At 41.4% G+C, this 23,652-nt stretch overlaps 1 protein-coding gene across 3 annotated transcripts in view; it reads right to left on the bottom strand.

Annotated features, from left to right (window-relative positions):
- LNPEP (leucyl and cystinyl aminopeptidase) overlaps positions 1-21,625 on the bottom strand; it is a 93,766-nt gene extending 72,141 nt beyond the window's left edge. The window contains exon 1 of one of the 3 annotated variants that reach the window (XM_066381892.1): positions 20,781-21,625. In XM_066381892.1, the coding sequence (XP_066237989.1) occupies positions 20,781-20,799 (19 nt within the window). In that variant the 5' untranslated portion in view covers positions 20,800-21,625. Of the gene's footprint in view, positions 1-20,496; positions 20,516-20,571; positions 20,735-20,780 lie in introns of those variants that run through there. The other 2 variants (XM_066381893.1, XM_066381894.1) reach the window with 2 other exon arrangements.
- Between the last annotated feature and the right edge of the window lie 2,027 nt (positions 21,626-23,652).

Here is a 23,652-nt window from a genome sequence, read left to right as displayed (position 1 = left end):
AAAAACAAGCCCAGCCAACAGCCAGCACCAACTGCCAGATATGTGAGCAAAGCTATTCTAAATCTTCTAACTCCAAGTTAACCTGCCAGATAATGGCTGCTACAAAAACCAGGCAAAATTAGTAGAAAAATATTCAGTCAGGCCCAATACAAATTACTGACCTACAAAATCATGAGCAAAGAAAATGGTAGTAGTTTTAAACCATTATGTTTTGTGATTTATTATGCAGCAACAGATGACTGATATATCCCATCATTCAAACAGTATACTATTAATATTTTGGTGTATGTACTATTCCTATAGACTAATTTAACTCCTGAGATAAAGTGATATTATTCCATAGATATCAGTTCTATGATTCTGTGGCATCCTTGAAACGCATGCAGGGTGCCTCATGGTTATTCTGGACTTTAACTCAAACACAGAAGGAGAAAACAGAACCTGTGGTATTCTGAACACTCTGCATTCTTTATACAAAAACTCCTGTGTGCAACTGCCGCTTTTCGTCCAAAGCCCAAGGGTCTTGAAGTGCCTGACTTCGTAGTTTCTATCTCCTTCATCAATGGATGTGAGGATGCTCCCTTCCTGAGGTTCTAGAACAAGACCAGGTTAAATGCTGAAAAGTAAAACCAAAGTTTATCATCACCACAAAAAATCAATAACATTGATGATGAAAAGCAACAATCACTGGGGGTTTTGCATGTGCTAACAATGGGCTGAGCACAGCAGAGTGGCTAAGAATGTCTCTGGAACCAGAGATATTCTCTGCCATTTCCTATGTAACCTTGAGCAAGTTATTTCATCTTTCTAAGCTCACTTTGCTCATTTGTAAAATGGAGATAATAACAGTACCTATCTCATTGAATTGTTAGAATTCAACGATATATATACATGTAAAAGATTTAGAACAGAGCCTACCACTTAGCAAGTGCTCAATAATCACCTTTTTGTATTAATCAGCATATTACATGTGGGAGCTCATTTAATTTAATCCCCACATTTTACAGATGAAGAAGTAAGAGTGTAAGAGGTTAAAGAACTTGCTAGTAATTGGCACAACCAAGTTCCAAAGCCACATTTTTCTGACTGTAGTAGGTAAACCCTCCAACACCATGTGATACGACTTAAAATAGCCCAAGAGTGTCAAACTAGGTCCCTCCTGCCAGCATAAGTTTGATATCTTCAGCCTCTGGAGCTGGGGTGGTCACAGAGCCACCTCTAGGTCAGATCTGAAGACCTGAAAAGAGGTCTAGGATGAATTCAGAGACTAACACAATTACCACACGGTATCAGACACTGACACTGTGGTTTCCACAACTCTCTCCGCCAGGCACTTAGTAGGTACTCAAAAGGTACTGCTTGGCCTTGCCCAACTAGATTCACTGTGTTACTGCTCCACAATGGGCAGACTTTCTCCCCTTCTCATTAAGATTATGAAATTATTCAAATACTACAACAAAATGCATGCCCATTTTACTAAAACTTTGTATTTTTGCTATTTTAGGGTTTTTAAAACTATAAACGTTTTAAAAACGTTTTAAAACGTTTTATGTTTTATAGATAAAACAAGTAACTTCTGTCCAAAATTATTAAGCTGGTTAGTAAAATGCCTGGAACCAAGGAGATGTCTTCTTTTTTTTTAATTTCTCTACAGGAAGATGGAAGTGAAACAATACATGAGTTTTACCCACAAAATCATTTGGCTAAGTTTAGTTCTACCCAAATTCAGCTGGGTGATTTTGAAAACAAGTACTTTCTCAGACTTACAGGAAATGATTAAGTAACCTCAGAGAAGTCATTTGTTCTTGTACCTTAGTAGATAAAAAAATTTTTTAAATGAGTACTTTTCAGATAATAGAACATCCTAACATTGTCCAAGCACTCATCAACTGAAATAGCAAATCTATAAAGTGTTATAATACTCTATTCTAGATAACCATTTTCCTTTAAAAGGGCAAGGAGATATATGTTTTTTTGGCCCTGGCCGGTTGGCTCAGTGGTAGAGCGTCGGCCTGGCGTGCAGGAGTCCCGGGTTCGATTCCCGGCCAGGGCACACAGGAGAAGCACCCATCTGCTTCTCTACCCCTCCTCCTCTCCTTCTTCTCTGTCTCTCTCTTCCCCTCCTGCAGCCAAGGCTCCATTGGAGCAAAGTTGGTCCGGGCGCTGAGGATGGCTCTATGGCCTCTGCCTCAGGCGCTAGAATGGCTCTGGTTGCAACAGAGCAACGCCCCAGATGAGCAGAGCATTGCCCCCTGGTGAGCATGCCAGGTGGATCCCGGTCGGGTGCATGCGGGAGTCTGACTGCCTCTGGAAAGGTCTGTCTGTTTCTATCACAACAAGTTTCGACACATAAGCACATGTTTATTTGGCACATGTGTACCTCTCTATTTTTATCACAATGTGCACATACTGACGTAGCAAATTAAAACAAAGTTGATTCACGTTAATCTTATGTGTGAAGCAATAGTGTACCCATGGCTACTGATAAAGTTCATTTACGCCACTGTAATTTTTACGAATTTCAACAAGGAAGAAATGCTACAGAAGCATGTAGAAATTTATTGAAAGTGTTTGGTGAAGGTACAGTTTCTGATAGGACATGCAGAAGATGGTTCGAAAAATTCGAAACAGGTGATTTCGACCTTTCTGGTAAGCCACATTCTGGGCGACCATCTTTGATGGATGACGATGTTGTTAAGACCATGTTGGAGCAAGATCCTTTTCTGACAACATCGGAGATCGCAGAAAGGCTTAATTCAGCTCAGCAAACCATTTCGGACCATATTCGGAAGATAGGATTGGTGTGGAAATATTCAAGATGGGTGCCACATGAATTTAGTCAGAAGAATTTGGATGATCAAGTCGTGATATGTACATCTCTGCTTGTTCAGAACAAAATTGAGCCCTTCTTGGACCAGATGATAACTGGGGATGAAAAGTGGATTACCTACGAAAACATCGTAAGGAAAAGGGCATATTGTGAACCCGGAAAACCTAGCCCTTCCACCTCTAAACCAAATTTGACTCTGAATAAGAGAATGTTGTGTATATGGTGGGATATTCGAGGACCAATACATTATGAGCTTTTAAAACTGAATGAAAAGATCAATTTGGAGAAGTATTGTCAGCAACTGGATAATTTAAAGACAGCAGTCCAAGAAAAGAGGCCGGCAATGTTCAATAGGAAGAACATCATACTGCATCATGATAATGCCAGACCACATGCTGCTTTGGGGACTCGTCAAAAAATTGCAGAACTAGGCTGGGAAATTCTGTCGCATCCACCATATTCCCCGGACTTAGCACCCTCTGACTATCACTTGTTTTTGTCCTTACAAAATTTTTTGAAGGGCAAAAAATTCAAAAATTAAGAAGATATCAAACAAGCACTGGTTCAATTTTTCGCATCAAAAGATAAAACATTTTTCAAAAATGGGATATACAAATTGCCCTCAGGCTGGCAAGAAATCATTAATAATAACGGCAATTATATTATTTAATAAAGTTTATTGACGGTAAGAAAAATTTGTATTTTGTTTTATTCCAAAAACGGACATAGACTGACCTGTGGTGGCGCAGTGGATAAAGCATCGACCTGGAATTCTGAAGTCGCTGGTTCAAATCCCTGGTTTCCCTGGTCAAGGCACATATGGGAGTTGATGCTTCCTGCTCCTCCCCCCTTTCTCTCTCTCTCTCTCTCTCTCTCTCTCTCTCTCTCTCTCTCCTCTCTAAAATGAATAAATAAAATCTAAAGAAAAAAAAAAAAAAGAATCCATGTTTAAAAAAAAAAACGTACAGAACTTTCCAGTAGAACTTATACAAAAAAAATAAATAAATAAGAAATAAAAAGGGCAAGGAGATTTATGTTTTTTTAAATAAATTTTTACATTTTATGATAAAATGAATTCTCAAGACTTTAAGACCAAACCAGAAGAATAAAAATCATTGCAAGGAACACACAAACTGACAATTCAAGACCAAGTAACTTGGTTTCATTCTGGTCTCAGAAAAATCAGAGATCAGATATAATTGGAAAAAAATTATATTTGCAGAGAAATATCTCATGTTGTGCTATACTTGATTTTTTGAGGAAGAATATCTTCTATCTCCTTTTTACCCTGTAGTAAGTACTAGCTGAATCCTGATACAGTAAAAGGTAACACTTGGGATGAGAATCTGTATAATTATTAATATAACAGTTTTCTGGCTAGGTGATAAAACTTTATTTGCTAACTTTTTTTTTTTACAGAGACAGAGAGAGAGTCAGAGAGAGGGATAGATAGGGACAGACAGACAGGAACGGAGAGATGAGAAGCATCAATCATTAGTTTTTTGTTGCACATTGCGACATCTTAGTTATTCATTGATTGCTTTCTCATATGTGCCTTGAACGCAGGCCCTCAGCAGACATAGTAACCCCTTGCTCGAGCCAGTGACCTTGGGCTCAAGGTGGTGAGCTTTGCTCAAACCAGATGAGCCCGCGCTCAAGCTGCCGACCTCGGGGTCTTGACCGAGTCCTCGGCATCCCAGTACTACGCTCTATCCACTGCGCCACCACCTGGTCAGGCCTATTTGTTAACTTTTAAAATGTGTTTTTGATGCAAATATTTTTAATATACTTTATTACTATCTCATTGTTTTTCAAAGAACAGTGTCAAACATATGGTTATCGTTGGCAAAACACAACAACAACAAACTATAGAAATGATCCCTGAAAGTATAGTCTTAAAACAACAACAACAACAACTACACTCTCCTTGTTGGGACACTGACCTCAAGTGTCTTGGCTGGTAACAGTACTAATATACAAAATAACACCCCATACTCCACAATGTGGCTAATTTGCTTAAAAATGCATTTCAATTTACAATTTAAAATTTACCACAAATCATACTGCATAAGATTTTTTTAAGTTTTAGTTTAGCTTTACCCATTGATTGAAGAAGTGTTTCACTGAAAACAAGTTTCAATGCAGCCATTTACTCCAGCTATTTTTCAGGGGATGTATAAGTTTAACTGATGGTCAATTTTAATTACGTTTCACATATTAGAAAGTAATCATTTCTTAAAGATAAACAGAAATTATTAAATTTGAATAACAGATTGAGAAAAAAAGATTAAGAAAACAGGGACCTATAGAACAATATCTAAAAGACTAACATACATGTAAAAAAAATAAATTGAGGCAGCCTGACCAGGGGTGGCACAGTGAAGACAGCATTGACCAAAAACACTGAGGTCCCTGGATCAAAACCTCAAGGTTGCCACCTTGAGCGCAGGCCCCGAAGTTTGAGCATGAGGTCACCAGCTTGAGCACAGGGCTGCCAGCTTGAGTGCAGGATTATCAACATGGTCCCAAGGTCACTGGCTTGAGCCCAAAGGTTGGTGACTTAAACCCAAGGTTGCTGGCTTGAGCAAAGGAATCACTGTCTCAGCTGGAGCTTCCCAGTCAAGTCACATACATTGAGAAGCAATCAATGAACAACTCAAGTTAAGCAACTACAAGTTGATGCTTCTCATCTTTCTCCTCCTTCTCTCTTCCTTCCTGTCTCTTTCTCTCTCAAATCAATAAAATTATATAAATAAATAAATAATAAAGTAAAGAAAAAATATTGGGGCAGAAAAATTATCTCAAAAATAAAATGATCTAAAACTTTGCAAATATAGTTAAAGACATAAGTTTACAGAATCAAGAAGTTCACTGAACCTAACAAAAGAATGAACCCAAAGAAAACCAAACCAAGACACAAATAATTAAACCACTATAAACCAAAAATAAAGAAAAACTCTGAAAAGAGATAGAAAAAATATATATATATATTTTAAATAGAGTACCAACAATTCAAAGTACTATGGATTTTTTTTGTTGTTGAGAGAGAGAGAGACAGGGAGAAAGATGAGAAGCATCAACTCATAGTTGCACTACTTTAGTTGTTCACTGATTGCTTCTCATCCTTGCCTTGATGGGGGGTGGGGCAGCAATCTTAGGGTTGAAGCCAGTGACCACAGTATCATGTCTCTGATGCCATGCTCAAACAAGCGACCTCAAGGCTTCGAACCTGGGACCTCAGTGTCCCAGGTCGAGGCTCTACCCACTGTGGCACCACCAGTCAGGCAAAAGTACCATAGATTTCTTACCAGAAAACCATGAAGACCAGAAATTCATAGAGCAAAAGCTTTAGCAAACGAGCGCGCGTACGCGGTCGCGCATGTGTATAACATTATGTATGTTTGTGCAATACGTACAAGGTGGGGCAAAAGTAGGTTTACAGTTGTGAGTCCGTGAAACACAAGCGTTTATTCTTATATTATTATACAATAATTATTATACAACTGTAAGCCAGCTTTTACTCTACCTTGTATAATACATGTTACATACACCATAAAAATTAGGGGGATCAGGAAACATGCAGATATGCCAGTACTTTCAGCCTTCTGTATAGTGCATTTTCACCAATGAAATAAAAGTTGGTTTTGCATCTCATTTGCATAATTGAACAACTTTCTTTGACTTGTTGTTTTCTTTTCTAATGTTCTTGTTTAATTAAAAAAAATCAAATGCTTCTTTTCTATCACTTCATATTCATTTTGAAATGTCCCCTAATTTTTGTTAGTATATTATACACATATATATTTGGGTAAACGTGAATCCAGAATGCATAAAGAACTCTTACAACTTAATATATATGGGCAGAAGATTTGAATAGCCACTTCACAAAAGATACTGAACTAATGGCCAAAAAAATTTTTAAAAATGGTAACGCGTCAGCCCAGCATGTGCAAGTCCCAGGTTCGATTCCCAGCCAGGTTACAAAGAAGAAGTGCCCATCTGCTTCTCCACCCTTCTCCTCTCCTTCCTCTCTCTCTCTATCTCTCTCTTCCCCTCCCGCAGCCGAGGCTCCATTGGAGCAAAAAGATGGCCCGGGCGCTAGGGATGGCTCCTTGGCCTCTGCCCCAGGCGCTAGAGTGGCTCTGGTTGCGACAGATCATCGCCCCCTGGTGGGCGTGCCGGGTGGATCCCGGTCGGTCACATGCGGGAGTCTGTCTGACTGCCTCCCCATTTCCAGCTTCAGAAAAATGCAAAAAAAAAAAAAGAAAAAGAAAAAGAAAAACAAAAAGTAGTATCTATACAAAGACTTCTATTTGAATGTTCACAGCAGCTTTATTTATAATAACCCAAAAGAAATGTCCACTAAGAAGTGAGTGGATAAACAAATTGTGTATATCTATATAATGGAATACTACAATATTCAGCAATTTTAAAAAAGCAAAAAGAAAAATCAAATATTGATATTATATGGATGAATTTCAAAATTATTATGCTGACTGAGAAAAGACAAACCAAAAAAGATTGTATATGATTCTATTTGAAATCTATATAATCCCATTTATATAAACTTCTAAGAAATGTAAACTAATCTATAGTGAAAGAAAGTAGGTCAGTAGTTACCTAGGAATGGAGATGAGGGGAGGGATGTTCCAGTTTTTTATTTTTTATTTTATTTTTTATTTTTTTAAATTTTTATTTATTTATTCATTTTAGAGAGGAGAGAGAAAGGGAGAGAGAGAGAGACAGAGAGGGAGACAGAGAGGAGAGAGAGACAGAGAAGGTGGGGAGGAGCTGGAAGCATCAACTCCCATATGTGCCTTGACCAGGCAAGCCCAGGGTTTCGAACCGGCAACCTCAGCATTTCTAGGTTGACGCTTTATCCACTGCGCCACCACAGGTCAAGCCAGTTTTAATTTTGCTTTGACTAAATTTAAAAAATATAAAACCAAGAATCAGAAATATGCAACACTTCAGTACTCTAAATTTAATTATACAAAGACCAATTCAAGAGACTTATTCATTTGAACAATTACTACATTTTTACATGCCAGACTCCAGGCCTTTGTTCCACAATGACTTTTTGTTCACTCATACAAAGGAACCATAAATGGCCTTTTGTTTAACAGTATTCCTGTACTTACTATGAACACTAGTAGAGTGAATTGCTAATTATCTATATTAGTAAGTATTTCAAGGTACTTTAAATGTATAGATTAGGATGGTGGGTATATGACCTACTTTTATAGAACATTAGTTCAGCTGGCTGAAGTTATAATTGATCTTATCAGTGTAAGGTTAAAATATACAGCATGGGTCCTGGCCGGTTGGCTCAGTGGTAGAGCGTCGGCCTGGCGTGCAGGAGTCCCGGGTTCGATTCCTGGCCACGGCACACAGGAGAAGCACCCATCTGCTTCTCCACCCCTCCCCCTCTCCTTCCTCTCGGTCTCTCTCTTCCCCTCCCACAGCCAAGACTGCATTGGAGCAAAGTTGGCCCGGGCGCTGAGGATAGCGCTATGGCCTCTGCCTCAGGCGCTAGAATGGCTCTGGTTGCCACAGAGCAACGCCCCAGATGGGTAGAGCATCGCCCCCTGGTGGGCATGCCAGGTGGATCCCGGTCAGGCGCATGCGGGAGACTGTCTGACTGCCTCCCCGTTTCCAACTTCAGAAAAATAAAAAATAAAATAAAAATAAAATAAAATATACAGCATGATGGTTTAATTTACATAGAGTATTGTGAAATGATTATGACATTCAGTTTAGTTAATATCCATCATCTCATATAGATACAGTAAAAATTAAAAAATGCTCCTTATGATGAGAACTCTGAAGATCTACTCAATAACAACTTTGCTACATATCATACAGTAGTGTTAACTATAGTCACCAGGTTGTCTATTACATCCCTTGTACTTATCTATAATATCTTGCAAATGGACATCTGTACCTTTTGACCACCTTCTTCCAATTGCCTCTCTCCACACCCTGCCTCTGGTAACCACAAATTTGTCTTTTTCTGTATTTGATAGGTTTTTTGGTCTTTAATGCTATCATTTGGGGGGGGGGGGTATTCCACATATAAGACAAACACAGTATTTGTCTGTCTGACTTATTTTGCTTAGCAAATTCCTCGTACATCCAACCATATTGTTGCAAATTGTAGGATTTCCTTGTTTCTTAAGGCTAATATCCCATTGCATACATATACCATTCACCCATTGATGGATATTTAGGTTGTTTCCATGTCATGGCTGTTATTAATAACGCCGCTATGAACATGGGGGTGAAGATATCTTTTCAAGGGGGAAGACAGTTTTTAGTAGATCAATACTAGTCATTCATGACCCTAAATACCCCAGAAAAAAAGAGGACTGATTCTCATTCTATTAAAGATCTAGATCATTTTATGGCAGTACAGATACAAGATAAAGGGTTTTATATCATTCTGGACTCCATAGATCAGAACATGTAATAAAAAAGAATTGGACTTAACCATGTAGGGCTTTAAATCATTAAAATTAGGTAAGTCTAAGAAATCACTGGACTGAGAAGTTAAACGACGCATCCATACTATGTGTATGTTGAAGGGATGAGGTGTGGGAAGGAGGGGCAGCAGGATGAAAACGCCTTTGTGTTAAACTCAGGTTTAAACAAAATAAACTCAATTCTTTTCTTAAGGCAATTAAGTAGTTTTCTAAAATTTTGTGTCCTCTCTAGTTTAGAACTATCCAGGGCTGAAATAAATAACTGGAACCCTCAAATAACCAAGGCACCTGACATGAGGTTTGTCAGAGATGCCTGGTCAGAACATCTCTTTCTACTGTGATCTACATCTATCTTGAGAAACTTGCTGCTGAATTCCAGCAGCTCCACTTTCTACCCGTGTGGACTCCTGAGTGTCCTTCTCCAGTGCTGGGCATGTTCACAGAAACAGATCTCAGGATGTGGTGCGGGGACCGCAAGAATCCCTGATACCTTTTCAGTGGGTCTCAAGGTCAAAACTATTTTCATAATAAGAGGTATCTTCCATTTTCATTCCCACTCTCTCATGAGTACACAGTGGAGTTTTCCATGGACACATGGCATGTGACAGACTGCAGGCAGAGCAAATCTGAAAATCTAATTGTCTTGTATAAAATCAAACATGAAAGAGATTTGCAACAAGGTAAAATAATGCCTTTCACTAATTGTCTTGTTTTGGAAAAGTTATTTTTCATTAAAAGATTATTTATGTTAATGTGTAAAAGTTTTTGTTATTATGAAATAAACTAATATTCTAAAATTGTTTCAGTTTTAACTTCTAACACAATAAATATCTAAAAATATAACCCATATAAACAAAAGCTTTTAGGGGTCCACTGTGATTTTTAAGAGTATAAAAGGCATTCTGAGACCAAAAAGTTTGAGAAGCATAATTCTGCCTTCAAAGATAAAGGAAAAATTCCCAAACTCTGCAGACATCTTGATCCAACACTGGAAGTTTCAGTATATTGTTTGGAAAAGCATATAGCTACATAAAGTAAAGAAAACACACAGAGAATGTCTGAATCACTCTCCAGCAGGGCGGGAACGGACAAGGGGTTTGGATCATCCTGGATTGCTGGGTCTGGAAAAAAAACTACTGAACTTAAATTAACTGTATATGCTCCTTTGAGCATCTACATGTAGGAATGTAGACTCCAATAATTGTTTCTATGGAAAAACACAATCTCCTTTACCTAAGATAACAATTTATTTAGATATAAATAAATAGGCTGCCTGTTATGGACTGAACTGAGTGCACCTTACCCCTGCATCCAAACTTCATGTGTTGAAGCACTAGCCCCAAATGTGACTATATTTGGAGATAGGGGACTTTAAGGACATAATTAAAGTTAAATGAGGTCATAAGGGCAAGGACTGGTGTTCTTACAAAAGGAGGCCTCGGGGCTATGATAACTCTCTCTGGAAGCACAGAGGAGAGGCATTTGAGGACATAGCAAGAAGGTAGCCATCTGCAAGCCAGTAAGAGAGCTCTCACAGAAACCAACCACTCCTGGCATCTTGCTCTTGAGTGCCTAACTTCGATATAACAACTGTGAGTAAATAAAATGACTATTGCAATATTTAAGCCATCCAATCCAGTCTGTAGTATTATGTTATGGCAGCCTCAGTTGACTAAAACACTGCTTATATTCTGTTTCCATGTAAGTATTCCATGAATATAATAAGAGGGAAAAGAAATGGAAGTTTTTGTTTTGTTTTCTTTTGTTTTAAGGGAGATATTGAATTAATGTCTTCACAGTTCACACACCCTAATTTATGTTATGTGGCCAGTAAGTTGTATTGGTTTTGCTCTTCTCCAAATGTCATTTAATTTTTATCTTTGATTAACATTAGGATAGAAACATCTACATTTTACCCCCCTGGTTAGTTTCAGGCTTTCACATTTCAGCTCATACTATAACTAACTCATACCATAAGTTATCCTATTACATCAACTAATAGAGAACCTTGCCTCTCAACGGCTTTGCCCAATTGACAAGGATGTAGCCTCACCTTCTTCACTTCCCTAAAGCCATGTGAATGCTTTGTGTGACCAACTCGTGCCTTCTTAGCAATTCTGAGATAAGAAAAAATTCCTTTTTAATGACGTCGGATCATTTACAAAAACATGGATGGACCTTGATAACATTATACTGAGTGAAATAAGTAAATCAGAAAAAACTAAGAACTATATGATTCCATACATAGGTGGGACATAAAAATGACTCAGAGACATGGACAAGAGTGTGGTGGTTGGGGGGGGGGGGCACAAAGAAAACCAGATAGAAGGTGACGGAGGGCAATTTGACTTTGGGTGATGGGTATGCAACATGATAGAATGTCAAAATAACCTGGAGATGTTTTCTCTGAACATATGTACCCTGATTTATCAATGTCACCCCCTTAAAATTTAAAAAAAAAAAGTTGAATCTCTGGCTTGGGAATTGTTTTTGTGGCTCTCTAATGAAAGGCAAAAGTACCCCAACAGCAGGCCAGCCAGAAGGCCCTTCAGCACTTCTGGAAGAGAAATTGATTTCACTGCACCATTTTGGTCTCAAAATGCCTTACATTCGTCATGCTATTTGGATTATGCCTTATATTCTTCATGCTATTTGGTCAAAATCACTACGTGATATGTTTTAGAAGTTAAAAGTATTATCTGTGAGGAAAAAAAAAAAGGAAAGAAAAGAAACAGTTCTGGAGACTCCTGGCAGGGTGAAGGTAAGAGGGTAAACTGCTATGATTCATAACAGATGCTCAGAGCCAAGAGCTGCTGCCAGGTTATGGTCTTTCTGCAAAAATAATAATAAAATAAGGATGTCACAGTCACTCGCAGAAATTCAAATTCACTAGAAAAACTAGCTTATTAAACTTCCTGTGAGGAAACATAGAAAACCAGGTATGAATTTACACACAGACATGTTTGTTTGTATTCCTGAGCCTATGAAATACAGACCTCGTTACCAGTGAAGTACCCTTATTCTGTATCTTCACATTAACACTACCCCTTTGGTCTCCAATTCCTAACTACTTCAAACACGCCCAACAGACAAAATACATTTAACAACTAATGTAAGACTGAAACAAGTTTTACTCATATGAATAATGAGTTGTTGCATATTAAATTTGCTTAAAGGAACCAGAAAAATATATCTAGGCAAAAATCAAATTGAATGTAGAAATGAATAGTTCCTCTGCTCTTACACAACACTTCACTGAAAGTGTTACAAATGCATGGTAATTGTTAATAAATATGAAATGGAAAAAAATTCTCAAGCCTTTAGTGAACAAGATGCAAGAAATACCATTTGTTCTCCAATTTTGAAAATCTCACTATGGTTGGAATATGGCAAACAACCATGTATCTTAGACCTCAGCTAATAACATTACAAGTTTGAGTTCCTGGGCACATTTTAGTTTTTAACTAAATATAGTAAAACATCTTGCTAATACCTTTAAACAAGAATCACAGAGCTAGTGAGTGAGGAGCCAGTATTAGAATGCAGTCGTCTGAGCGCTCTTCTCTATTATACCACACTATGCAGAAGTCTCACAAAATGAGATAGATAGATCTATAATCATGGATAGCTTTCCAAAATGAAAAAAAGAAAGTACAAAACCAAGAGCATGTAAGGAAAGTGGTATAGGACGGAACCTGTGCTTCTTGAAGCCTGACAGTTTTTGAAAAGAATGTACTATTTTGTGTGTACCTATATCTTTTAAAAATTTTATTCTGCTGGACTATAAGCTCCTCAAAAACAGAGACCATGCGACATTCATATTTGTACTGTAGCTTTAAGAACAAAGCTTGGCACAACTTAGCATGAAGTTAATGTATATTTTAATGTTATATGGGGAAGGGTTAACTTTTTAAAAATAGGAAGTAGGGACATGTCAAAAACAAATTTTAAAAATGCTTGTTAACTGAGGCAGTTTAAAGTGGTATGCAAGAAGAACTTGTACTAAAATATTCACTGTATGCTTTATCCTGACCCCCACTCCTGACTCTCCAAAGAAGAATGGAGCAAGGGTTTGGTTTGTTCTGTTCTTAGAGTTGGTGATAAAAATGAGATTAAGTAAAACTCTTAGCGTGATTTAAAAAGGAACAAAAACAAAAAAGGGGGGAAGGGAAGAAAAAATATAATTATGTAGATTTAAATCCCAGTATGAGCAGGTTTCAGTAAAACAGCAGCCTCCCTTACTTAGCCATTGAGGCACTTTCAACAATTATTGGACAAGAAGAAACTAGAGGCCCTGGCCGGTTGGCTCGGCGGTAGAGCGTCGGCCTGGCGTGCGGGGGACCCGGGTTCGATTCCCGGCCAGGGCACATAGGAGAAGCGCCCATTTGCTTCTCCACCCCCCACCTCCTTCCTCTCTGTCTCTCTCTTCCCCTCCCGCAGCCAAGGCTCCATTGGACCAAAGATGGCCCGGGCGCTGGGTATGGCTCCTTGGCCTCTGCCCCAGGCGCTAGAGTGGCTCTGGTCGCGGCAGAGCGACGCCCCGGAGGGGCAGAGCATCGCCACCTGGTGGGCAGAGCCCCGCCCCTGGTGGGCGAGCCGGGTGGATCCCGGTGGGGCGCATGCGGGAGTCTGTCTGACTGTCTCTCCCCGTTTCCAGCTACGGAAAAATACAAAAAAAAAAAAAAAAAAAGAAGAAACTAGACAAGAATTACACTACTGTCTTCAAATCACATGACCAAAACCAACTTATAGAAACATTTATTCTACTCAATCACTCCACTAACCTCCATACATTTTTTTCTCTAGAGAGAAATGTGGAATAGTGTAATGCTACTGAGGTGATGAATACGTTAACAACTGTTTCAAATCTTACAAGTTTCAGCTGTGAGAAATACTATGGCCCAAAGCCTTCTTGGCCACCAGCAATGTCCTCTGTGACACCGGAGGTAGTTGTCTGGGAAACATGAGCACAGGTCCAGGACACCATCACTGAGAGGTCCAGGAAGGAAAGGGGGCATACCCAACCCACCCTGTTCTCCTGTTCCCCAGCTCATGAAACTCTCCCCACAGAAACATCAGGAAGCCTTCTTCCCATTACTGCCTTCATCCCAAATAGGCCTCCCCCAAAAAGCACAGGGCGATGGGAGAAGCCTTTGGACCACTCAGCACCCCCAACCTACAGAAATCCAAACAATTGGCTTCAGTTTTGTTTTGGTGACTGCATTCTTGAAATACATGGGAGGAATGTCCAGGAAGACTTTCATTAAGGAAAACACTCTAAAAGGAAAAGAACTTCGAAAGATCTTCTACAGTTGAATCTGATTCTCTACTGTTTTTCAAACTCAATTGGAAGCCTGAATTTTCTTTTAGACCAGCGGTTCTCAACCGGGGTCGCGACCCACAGGTTGAGAACCGCTGCTTTAGACAAATGGACTAGTTTCCTCCTATTTTAGATGGTAAGGCTGAAATTTAAAAAATTTAATTGGTTCATTGTTCAATCATAAGGATTAGTAGAAAAGTGTAGTAAACCCAGGTAATAAAAACAGTGACAATTACTAGGATGGTCCCACAAGGTCAATCTATGGTCCTCTCTGTATTGTTTTTCTTGAAATCTGAAACTTTCATAAAAGTGAACAGTCCTACCTTACAAGTGACTATGAATTTTCTGACTATGAAAGAGAAAAGTGCATCATCGTGTGATTAAACTCATGGCAAATGTTTTCTATTTCCTTCCAGGGCCTCCAAATGCCAATCTTAACTCATTCATCCCCCTCGCCCCTCAATTTCTTTTGTCCAACCAGATCCACCTACTTTCCCCTTCCAACTCGGATTCTGTCTTTCAACCTCGTACAACAGTGTCTTGCTCCCCAAACTAGGCTCATTTCTGAACTAGACTTGCAAGGCTCAAGGCATAGCCATTTTGAAAAATTTCTGCTTATCAGCTTCCTCCTTTATCCTACTTAAATCTCTACATTTCTTCTAGCTCCATCTTTAATTCTCCCAAGTCACAATTTTCCATAAAGATCTTTAGAGTCAAAGTCCTACAGAAGCTCCCAGGACAATCACAAATGGATTACAATAACAAATAAGGTTACTGGAAAATCCTCACCATTCTCCCATTGACACGGGAACTCTTACTGTCATATTCACTGTAAAAAACACTGGGGCAATGAGCTGCCTTCTCTAAAAAGGCCACTGGATAGATATACAAGAAACTGTCCTTACACAAAGACTGCAAAATTTGCCGCCATTCCAAAGTCTTGTTTCCTGTGAACAGCCAGAAAAGGTGCATATCTGTAGATTCAAACTAAAAAGAGACAGAGAAAGGACTTTCTCTAGTTGCTGCACTATTAGTATGGAATGGCTTAGTAGTATTTTGCCAACTCCAACCTCCTACAGTTTTCAAAACATTAGGTAACAAGTTTACAGAACATAGCTGCACTGTCCTCACCTCCCCTGCCAAGAACCAGGGGTCTAATCGAGCTTCATCCCAACTTCTGTGATTTCCTAACACTTCAATAGTGAGGGTCAAAACGCTGCTGTTTCCTAACAGGAGTATTCACGGCAGAAATGTGAACTTACTGGTAACAGATGTTATATGAACAGGCTATAAAGACAACCCTGTATATTTATTTCACAATTAGAAAACTGTCTTGAAGTTTTATTGCTTTTTTACTTCTATATTTTTATATTAGCATGAAAACAAAATTAAATTCTTCCACTTCACTTCTCTCATTGAGGTTAGCAATATCTGATGACAGGTGTAGGATTTTTATAACTGTGCCTAGCAGAAAATCTACTTTTAATGGGTATTTAAAAAAAAGATATCTGACTGAATTTCTGAGGAAGAAATCATCCCTTGCTTATTTTTTATACAATAATTTCCTCATAACCAATCTTTCTGGTTATATATCTTTCAGGATGAGTTTGCAAGGATATTTACACATAAATGATAATCACTGGTTAATTGCATCTAAAATATGCTGTTTATCTTGTCTCAAGACACTCTTTTTTGCAGGATGTTATGGACAGCAAAGAACTTTTCCACCTCTCCTTTCCAGTTAAAAACTGAATTGGTTTATAGTTACAGCCTCAACCTTAGACCTCTAAATGCTGTTAACACTAAATTCCTATATAGTTCCTACTTCCCTAAACTAAAATACACACATAAGACAGATGGATTAAAAACAAAATTTAACTTATTTTCTATCACAGAGAGAAAAACTCTTGACCTTCCATTTCTTAAGAGTCTTCTCTCAGTGTGGGAATTTACCATAGAACAAAAAAAATATATACATAAACAAAATGTGGTAAGCCCATGTTTTTGGTAGATGATGCTAAAAATAAAGTCACAATATTATACTTCCTTAAAACCCATGAATATCATTCAACTGGATTCCAATTTAAAAACAGAAACAAAAAATAAAAATAAAAAATATAAACAGAAACAGTAATAATGCTCTAAGACAGGAAAGTCCCCGTCTGAGTACGCAGCAGGCTGTAGTACTAAAGTGATTTCTGGAGGGTTTATTCAGATGAAAAAATATGATAAGCTATTTAAATTAAGTTTCCAGTTCTGGGACTTCAAACCCTCTAAATTTCTTTCAGGCCTAGAAAACATAGGGGAAAAACAAATACACACACACACACACACACACACACACGTACACAGGGCACATAGGGTAAGAAGTTCTTCTGTCAATATGCCTCCAAATCCTGAATTTGTCTTTTTTTTTTTCTTTTTACAGAGACAGAGAGAGACTCAGAGAGAAGGATAGATAGGACAGACAGACAGGAATGGAGAGAGATGAGAAGCATCAATCATTAGTTTTTCACTGCGACACCTTAGTTGCTCATTGATTGCTTTCTCATATGTGCCATGACCGTGGGCTACAGCAGACCAAGTAACCCCGTGCTCGAGCCAGCGACCTTGGGTCCAAGGTGGTGAGCTTTGCTCAAACCAGATGAGCCTGCGCTCAAGCTGGCGACCTTGGGGGTCTCGAACCTGGGTCCTCCGCATCCCAGTCCAACGCTCTATCCACTGCGCCACTGCTTGGTCAGGCTGAATTTGTCTCCTTCTGGTGAATACTTCTGACATCCTCAAAATGATGTTGTAGATTCCTGAGCCCAACAACATCAGAACTTTACAATCAGATTATGAGAGTGAGCCCTGGCATTTACATTCCTTAAAAAGAATTTAAGTTACTATGAAATATTCCAACCCTGCATGCACATGAAAACAAGTAAAGTTAGTCACCAAATAAGTTCTTGCCTTAATTGAGTACATCTGTGTCTTCAAAGGCCTAGAGAGTTGCCATCACTTTTGTTTGTTTGTTTATATATAAATTACTACGTTCTTTTTTTTTTTTTTTTTTTTTTTTTTTTTTGTACTTTTCCGAAGCTGGAAACCCAGAGGCAGTCAGACAGACTCCCGCATGCGCCCGACCGGGATCCACCCGGCACGCCCACCAGGGGGCGATGCTCTGCCCATCTTGGGGCGTCACTCTCCAGCAATCAGAGCCATCGTAGAGCCTGAGGCAGAGGCCACAGAGTCATCCTCAGCACCCAGGCAAACTTTGCTCCAGTGGAGCCTTGGCTGCAGGAGGGGAAGAGAGAGACAGAGAGGAAGGAGAGGGGGAGGGGTGGAGAAGCAGATGGGCGCTTCTCTTGTGTGCCCTGGCCGGGAATCGAACCTGGGACTCCTGCACACCAGGCCAACGCTCTACCACTGAGCCAACCGGCCAGGGCCTATAAATTACTACTTTCTAATAGTTTCACCTTTATCTGCCTAACAGGACATAATAGTTATTGTTAAAACAATCTTGAGCACTTGTCTAAAATGCACCAAAGATCCAAAGCCAGAATGGATATCCAACATAATAGCCATCCCATCCAAGGGCAAGACCAAAAATATCTCCTGAGCCAAATGGGAATTCTGGGAACTAAGGACCTTCTTTATAAGCCTTCTCTGGAGATATCTATATTAAATAGATTACATTAGTGTTACCTGGACAGGTTAATATAGGACAATCATATGAGCAGCAGGCAGAGAGTAGGGCCTCAGAAAAATGAGCCATACCAGCAGCAAGTTTTAACAGGAAATGTACAGAAAGTCCTACTGAAATAGATGAATACTGAAAGCTAGAATGACAATACAGAACCTAAATTTGCCTCCTTTACAAATATATAGGTCAGAGTGTGAAACCACTGACAAGATTTTAACTGAAAGATATGTGGTCCTAAATGACTAAATCTGTCTTTCTTAATCTTACAACTCTTTCCATATACAGTGATACACGAGAAAGTGTAACTGGTAAAGATTTTATTAAAAGAGCTTCAATTTGTAACAAAAACTAATACCGGCCAATACCAAGCTTGATAATTCCAACAATCATAAATTCTATGGATGATGAAATACTCTGCACCAGAACTCCCAGACCTGTGGGAGAATTAAAAATACATAGCCTTTGTATTAAAAAGGTTTAAGTACAAAGATGTCCTGTTTGAAGGCACTAGAAAATTTTACAGCTATCCTTCAAAAGTTCAAAAATAAAAAAACCAATCTACCTTAAACCTTGAAAAGCACCTCAAATTGCTAGGAAGTAATTTCTTGTTGACTTTAATGTAGTTTCTATTCTCCTTGCTAAAGCCTGCTAAATAAGGCTCCAAGGAGTGATTCATACATTAATTAACATGATGCACTGCCAAACTAACTCCAGCAGATTCTGCAAATCTGGAAAATAGATAGGAAAGGATTAGAAATCCAATTTCCTACATGAAAGTTGAAGGATTGCTTCCTTTTTGTTCTCCTCTGCAGGACTTCTCCACTGCCTTCCCAAATGTGGCAATTTGTAAGTATTCTTATCTAGGGGCGTTGCTGTTCTAGGAGATGAGAGAAGACCCCATTTTAAGACTGGAGAATGTATTTTAATTATGTAGGCACAAGTTCACCAAATCAGCTAGCAATGATCTTGACCAAAAGGATGACTCAACCTTGTTGGGGGAAATTTTTTATTTAAATGAAATTTCACATTTAAATTCCTACAAAGATGGAAGCTCCAAGCATTCCACTTAGAACAAAGAAAAGGCCTTGGAATGGTCATTTGAAAGGATTTAATGATTTGTATTGAATATATTTCACACTAAAGTCCTAGATGGTTTTAAGGTTCCTTTCTCTTCAAGTCTTCCTTGTCTTCGTAATTTTACCAGATTCTTTCTAGAGCCTTAGTGATTACAAAATAGAATCTGAATTAGAAAATTCAGAATTAAAGTTGTCATCATTAAGCCTGATTAAGCAGTAAAGACAGAAAGACGGCAGTAGAACAAAGAATTCTGAATTAGGGACAGGGAAAATATTACAAGTAGTCCGTAGGCCCATGAATGAAGCACAACACACAACAAAGTCAGGATGGTGTTTGGGATATACAGTTGACAATGTCTCTTGGGTGACAAATGACCCACCCAAACAGGTAGACTTTGGCTTCTATTAATATGACAAACTACCTGAAGTAACCATGCGCAGGAAAAAATATATCAACTAGAGTAAATTCCCTAATGCAAGTGTGAATTATCCCAAAAGAGAATGCGCATACGCCGCAAAAAGTGATTAGACATCTTAGCCCTACATTATGTCTCAGGCACTTCTATTCCAAGCAAAAACCATCGTTTTAACTAGGGTGGGATTTATTCTCTCCATTCAGTAAAGGGCTGTAGCTGTTTGTAGGGCATTCTGCAGACTCCTACTCTGACTCTCCCCTCGAGTCACACTGTGATATCACTGTGACGGACCGTGATATTTAATGACCCTTCGACTCAAAAACTGATGTTATCAGGAGCTAGGGAAAGGAAGCTTGCACGCCCTGCGCAGCGCCTCAGCAACAGACAGGAGGGCGGCGATGCGGGAGCACCTCCTCCGCACTGAGCGGGGGTAACCCAGCCTTTCCCCAAGTTTCCCTTCCCTCTACTGCATTAACCAGCTAAGCCCCCGGCCCCTACCCGTCCTGTTAGGAAAAGTCACGCCGGCAACCCGCTGAAGGACAGGGGCACAGCTCCCAGCGTAGCACCGAAGTTGGGTTTGGCAGGGGCCGCAGCGGACACCACCTTCTTCGGGGCAAACCCGAGCTGCCAACTTTCCCGCTGGCCCCTCATCTGCGTGCAGCGGCCCAAACTTTGCAGTTCGCGCACCTGGCCGCGCAGCGGAGCATCCAGTCCTGCCGCACCCGACGCACCGCCCCCCCACGGGGAGGCGATGACACTGACCTTCACGCCAGTCCCGGCCCCGATCCGCCGCTGCCTGCCCCGCACCCCGAGCCTCCAGCTGCCTCCCCCAGGCTCATCTCCCGGCCCCCGAACCCTCACAGAAAACGCATGGTGGGGGCGACTGCATCCAGCCCCTTCCGCTTACGACTGCCCACGATCCTCTGCGCCCCAGAGAGCTCCGGCCCCGGCCCCTCTGGCCGCCCACTCACCACTGGTGAAGGGCTCCATTTTCCCCCCGCCGCGGCTCCTTACAGCCGGAGCGCCCTAGCTTCCTACTCCGAGAGCTGAAGCGGCCCTGCCGACTGAGCATGCCCAGCGCGGCTGCCAAGGGCTGTAAGGGAGGTACCGCGAGGGGCGGCGCCGCTCCGCCGCTCTGGGCTCCGCCGTTCCGGGTTTTCGCAACAGCTGAAGAAAATGCGAGGAAGGCAAGAGAGAAAAGCCCTCTACAACCCAAAGCCCACACTTAACGGAGTGGGCGGAGCGGGTTAGAGCTGGGGGCGGGTCCATGAACAAGCCACGCCCCCGCCAGGAAGGCTGTCGGCTCTGTGTTCTCCCGGGCCAGGAACGACGTTCAGTCATTCAGCAAACGTGACGTTCTACTGCGTCGGGACACAGTACGGTCCTGGGCGCCGAGAACTCTGCACCGCGGCGGAAAGTCATTGCGGAGTAGAGCGCACATTCCGGAAACAGACAATAAACAAATGTAGAAGATACGCGAGGCTGAAATAACTGCCCCGCCGAGCATTAAATTAGAGTGATGGAATGGAAAGTGAGGGGGTCGCTAGTTCAGATGGCTCGGTGAAGACAGGCCTCGCTGGGAGGTGCCACTGCAGCCGAGATCTGAAGGCAGAGCAGGAGCCTGCGGGCCAAAGTCGCTCCCGGGACTGCGAAGCTTCGGTTTCCCAGGCGGGGAGAGTGGCTCCGGGGGGCTCACTTCGCCCAGGCTTGAAGGAGAAGGCGCTGTGGGTGCTGGGCTGTCCGCTCACAGCAGAGTAGTTCCAAGTGATCGTGCCCCAGGAGACTAAAGAGAGGGCCGGGACCCCAGGGATCTTGTCCTCCCGCTAGCAGTCTGGGCGCGGCCTCTACAGGCAGGCGAGCCACAAAACCAGGCACTGGATGTGCCCGGGGCCGTGGGCTCCGCAGGATGTGGGCAGAAGGCCTGCCGGGGCCCAGCCCAAAATCAACACCTGCGGCTCTGGGGGTTTGGCCGGTGGAGTCCGCCCAGGCCCGGCGCAGCTAGACTGAAGAAGCGGAAGCTCCCTTAGTCACCTGTGCTCCCCAGCACTCCCGCCCTTGCCACGATTGTTTCTAATGTCAAATCTGGGCAGTCTCGGTGAACCTTGCGGGATGGAGCTTCTAGAGGCCACCTGAGCCCTGGAAAGGCTCGTTGGGGCCCGGCTCCCTCTTCCCTTGCTCCATGTGCTTATCGCCGCCACTCTTGTAGCGGAGGCCACGGTCCTTCCAGACCGCAGCCACTGCCTCTTCTCCCTCCCCTCTTCCGGCATCCCGGGCCCCTGCAGCAACTTGGCTTCGGCTGTGCCTCACTGCGTCAGCCAACTGTCACAGGCTCCTCAGAGGCTGTCAACAGAAGGACGCAGGGCGAAGCGTGCAAACAAGCCCGTGGCGAGCAAAAAACAGCCTAGGGCTAGGCAAAACCGGGACGGTCTTTGACCTGCTTCGGAATTAGAAATTAAATTTCAAAGAAGTAAAATCGAAGTGCAATATTGTATTAAGTGTCAGTTATATAAAAATACACACTTCCCACTCCATTTCAAAGCCTCCAGTGGCTAACAATCCGTGCTTACAATAACAGCAAAACTCCTTACCCAGCTCTGTATCTCCTACACGTGCTCACGGCTTTGGTCACAAAGGGCTTCTTGCAGTTCCTGGAAGTAGCCAAGTTCCATCTTGCCTGTTCCTTGTGCAAGAACTGTTCCTTCTGCCTGATACTGTGCCTGTTGGTTCCTTCTTGTTTAAATCTCAACTCATATGTGACCTCTGCAGAGAGCACTTCCCTGACCACAAATCAAAAATAAGCACAAACATGGTTTACTGCTTGATTTTCTTAGAGCACTCATTGCGCTCAAAAACAATGTTTTGTTTGTTATTTTATTATTATCAACCTCCCTCTCAAGAACAAAAGCTGCATGGAGGCATGGGCATTAATTATCTCTTTAAAGGGTTGTGTTCCTAATCCCAGGTAACTGAAATAAATAATTTTCAAATGAATATGGAATGGTTGCAATGTTATTTAGAGTTCTAGTTCATTTGCAATGTGAACATCTTGCACCCAGAGAGTATCTCTATATTGAATACTGTGTTCCTGATCAATACAGGAAAGGTGTCTGCTGCTCTCTCTCTCCACTGTAAAAGATAACCAGGGCCCTCAGACCTCCCCCCACCCTCCACCCCCAGGGAACTTAACCAAAAATAGAAAGTGAACCTGTAAAGCCAGAAGCCAAGGCCACCATCAGAGCAGCCTGGCCCATGCAGGTTCACATTGGATTTGGACAGTCGGTAAAGAAACAACGGAGCCACAAACTGGTGGGCCATAGTCTTTAGTTCTAGCTTGCACCTGGAGGGCAAGTAAAACATACACTGGGCTCCAAAACCCACTCACATTCAGTGCTCACAAAGCTACTGACTTATCCGAGTTTCCTAGAATCAAAGGTTTCTAGCTCACCAGACTTATTCACCTCAGTTTCCCATCTCCTTCCTTCTCCAGCGTCAAACTGCACAAACTGGCCTCTCACTCAATACTCCGCCATCTTGGCTGCTTCTCCTGGCCACATGGCCTCTTTCTGCTCTCTGCTCTGCTCCCTCTGCTCTCTCATGCTAATCATCCAGGAACCAAGAGAGCAAGCTCCCGCTCCGTCCCCATTTTACAGTGTAGAAATCCAAACCCTTAATCCAATATACAAAATAGGGAAGTCTCTAATACAAAGTCACTTCTCTGAGGCATGATTGGATTGTACCACCCCACATCAAAATGGGTGGGAAAGGCTTAATCCCAAAACCAAGCCCCAGGCTACAGGGATTCTGCCTGCCCACAGAGACACACATTAATATCACCTGGGCAAC

Source organism: Saccopteryx leptura, chromosome 4 (assembly GCF_036850995.1).
Source record: "Saccopteryx leptura isolate mSacLep1 chromosome 4, mSacLep1_pri_phased_curated, whole genome shotgun sequence".
NCBI lineage: Eukaryota > Metazoa > Chordata > Mammalia > Chiroptera > Emballonuridae > Saccopteryx > Saccopteryx leptura.
Note: the sequence above shows the minus strand (reverse complement) of the source record. Positions and strands in the feature narration are given on the sequence as shown.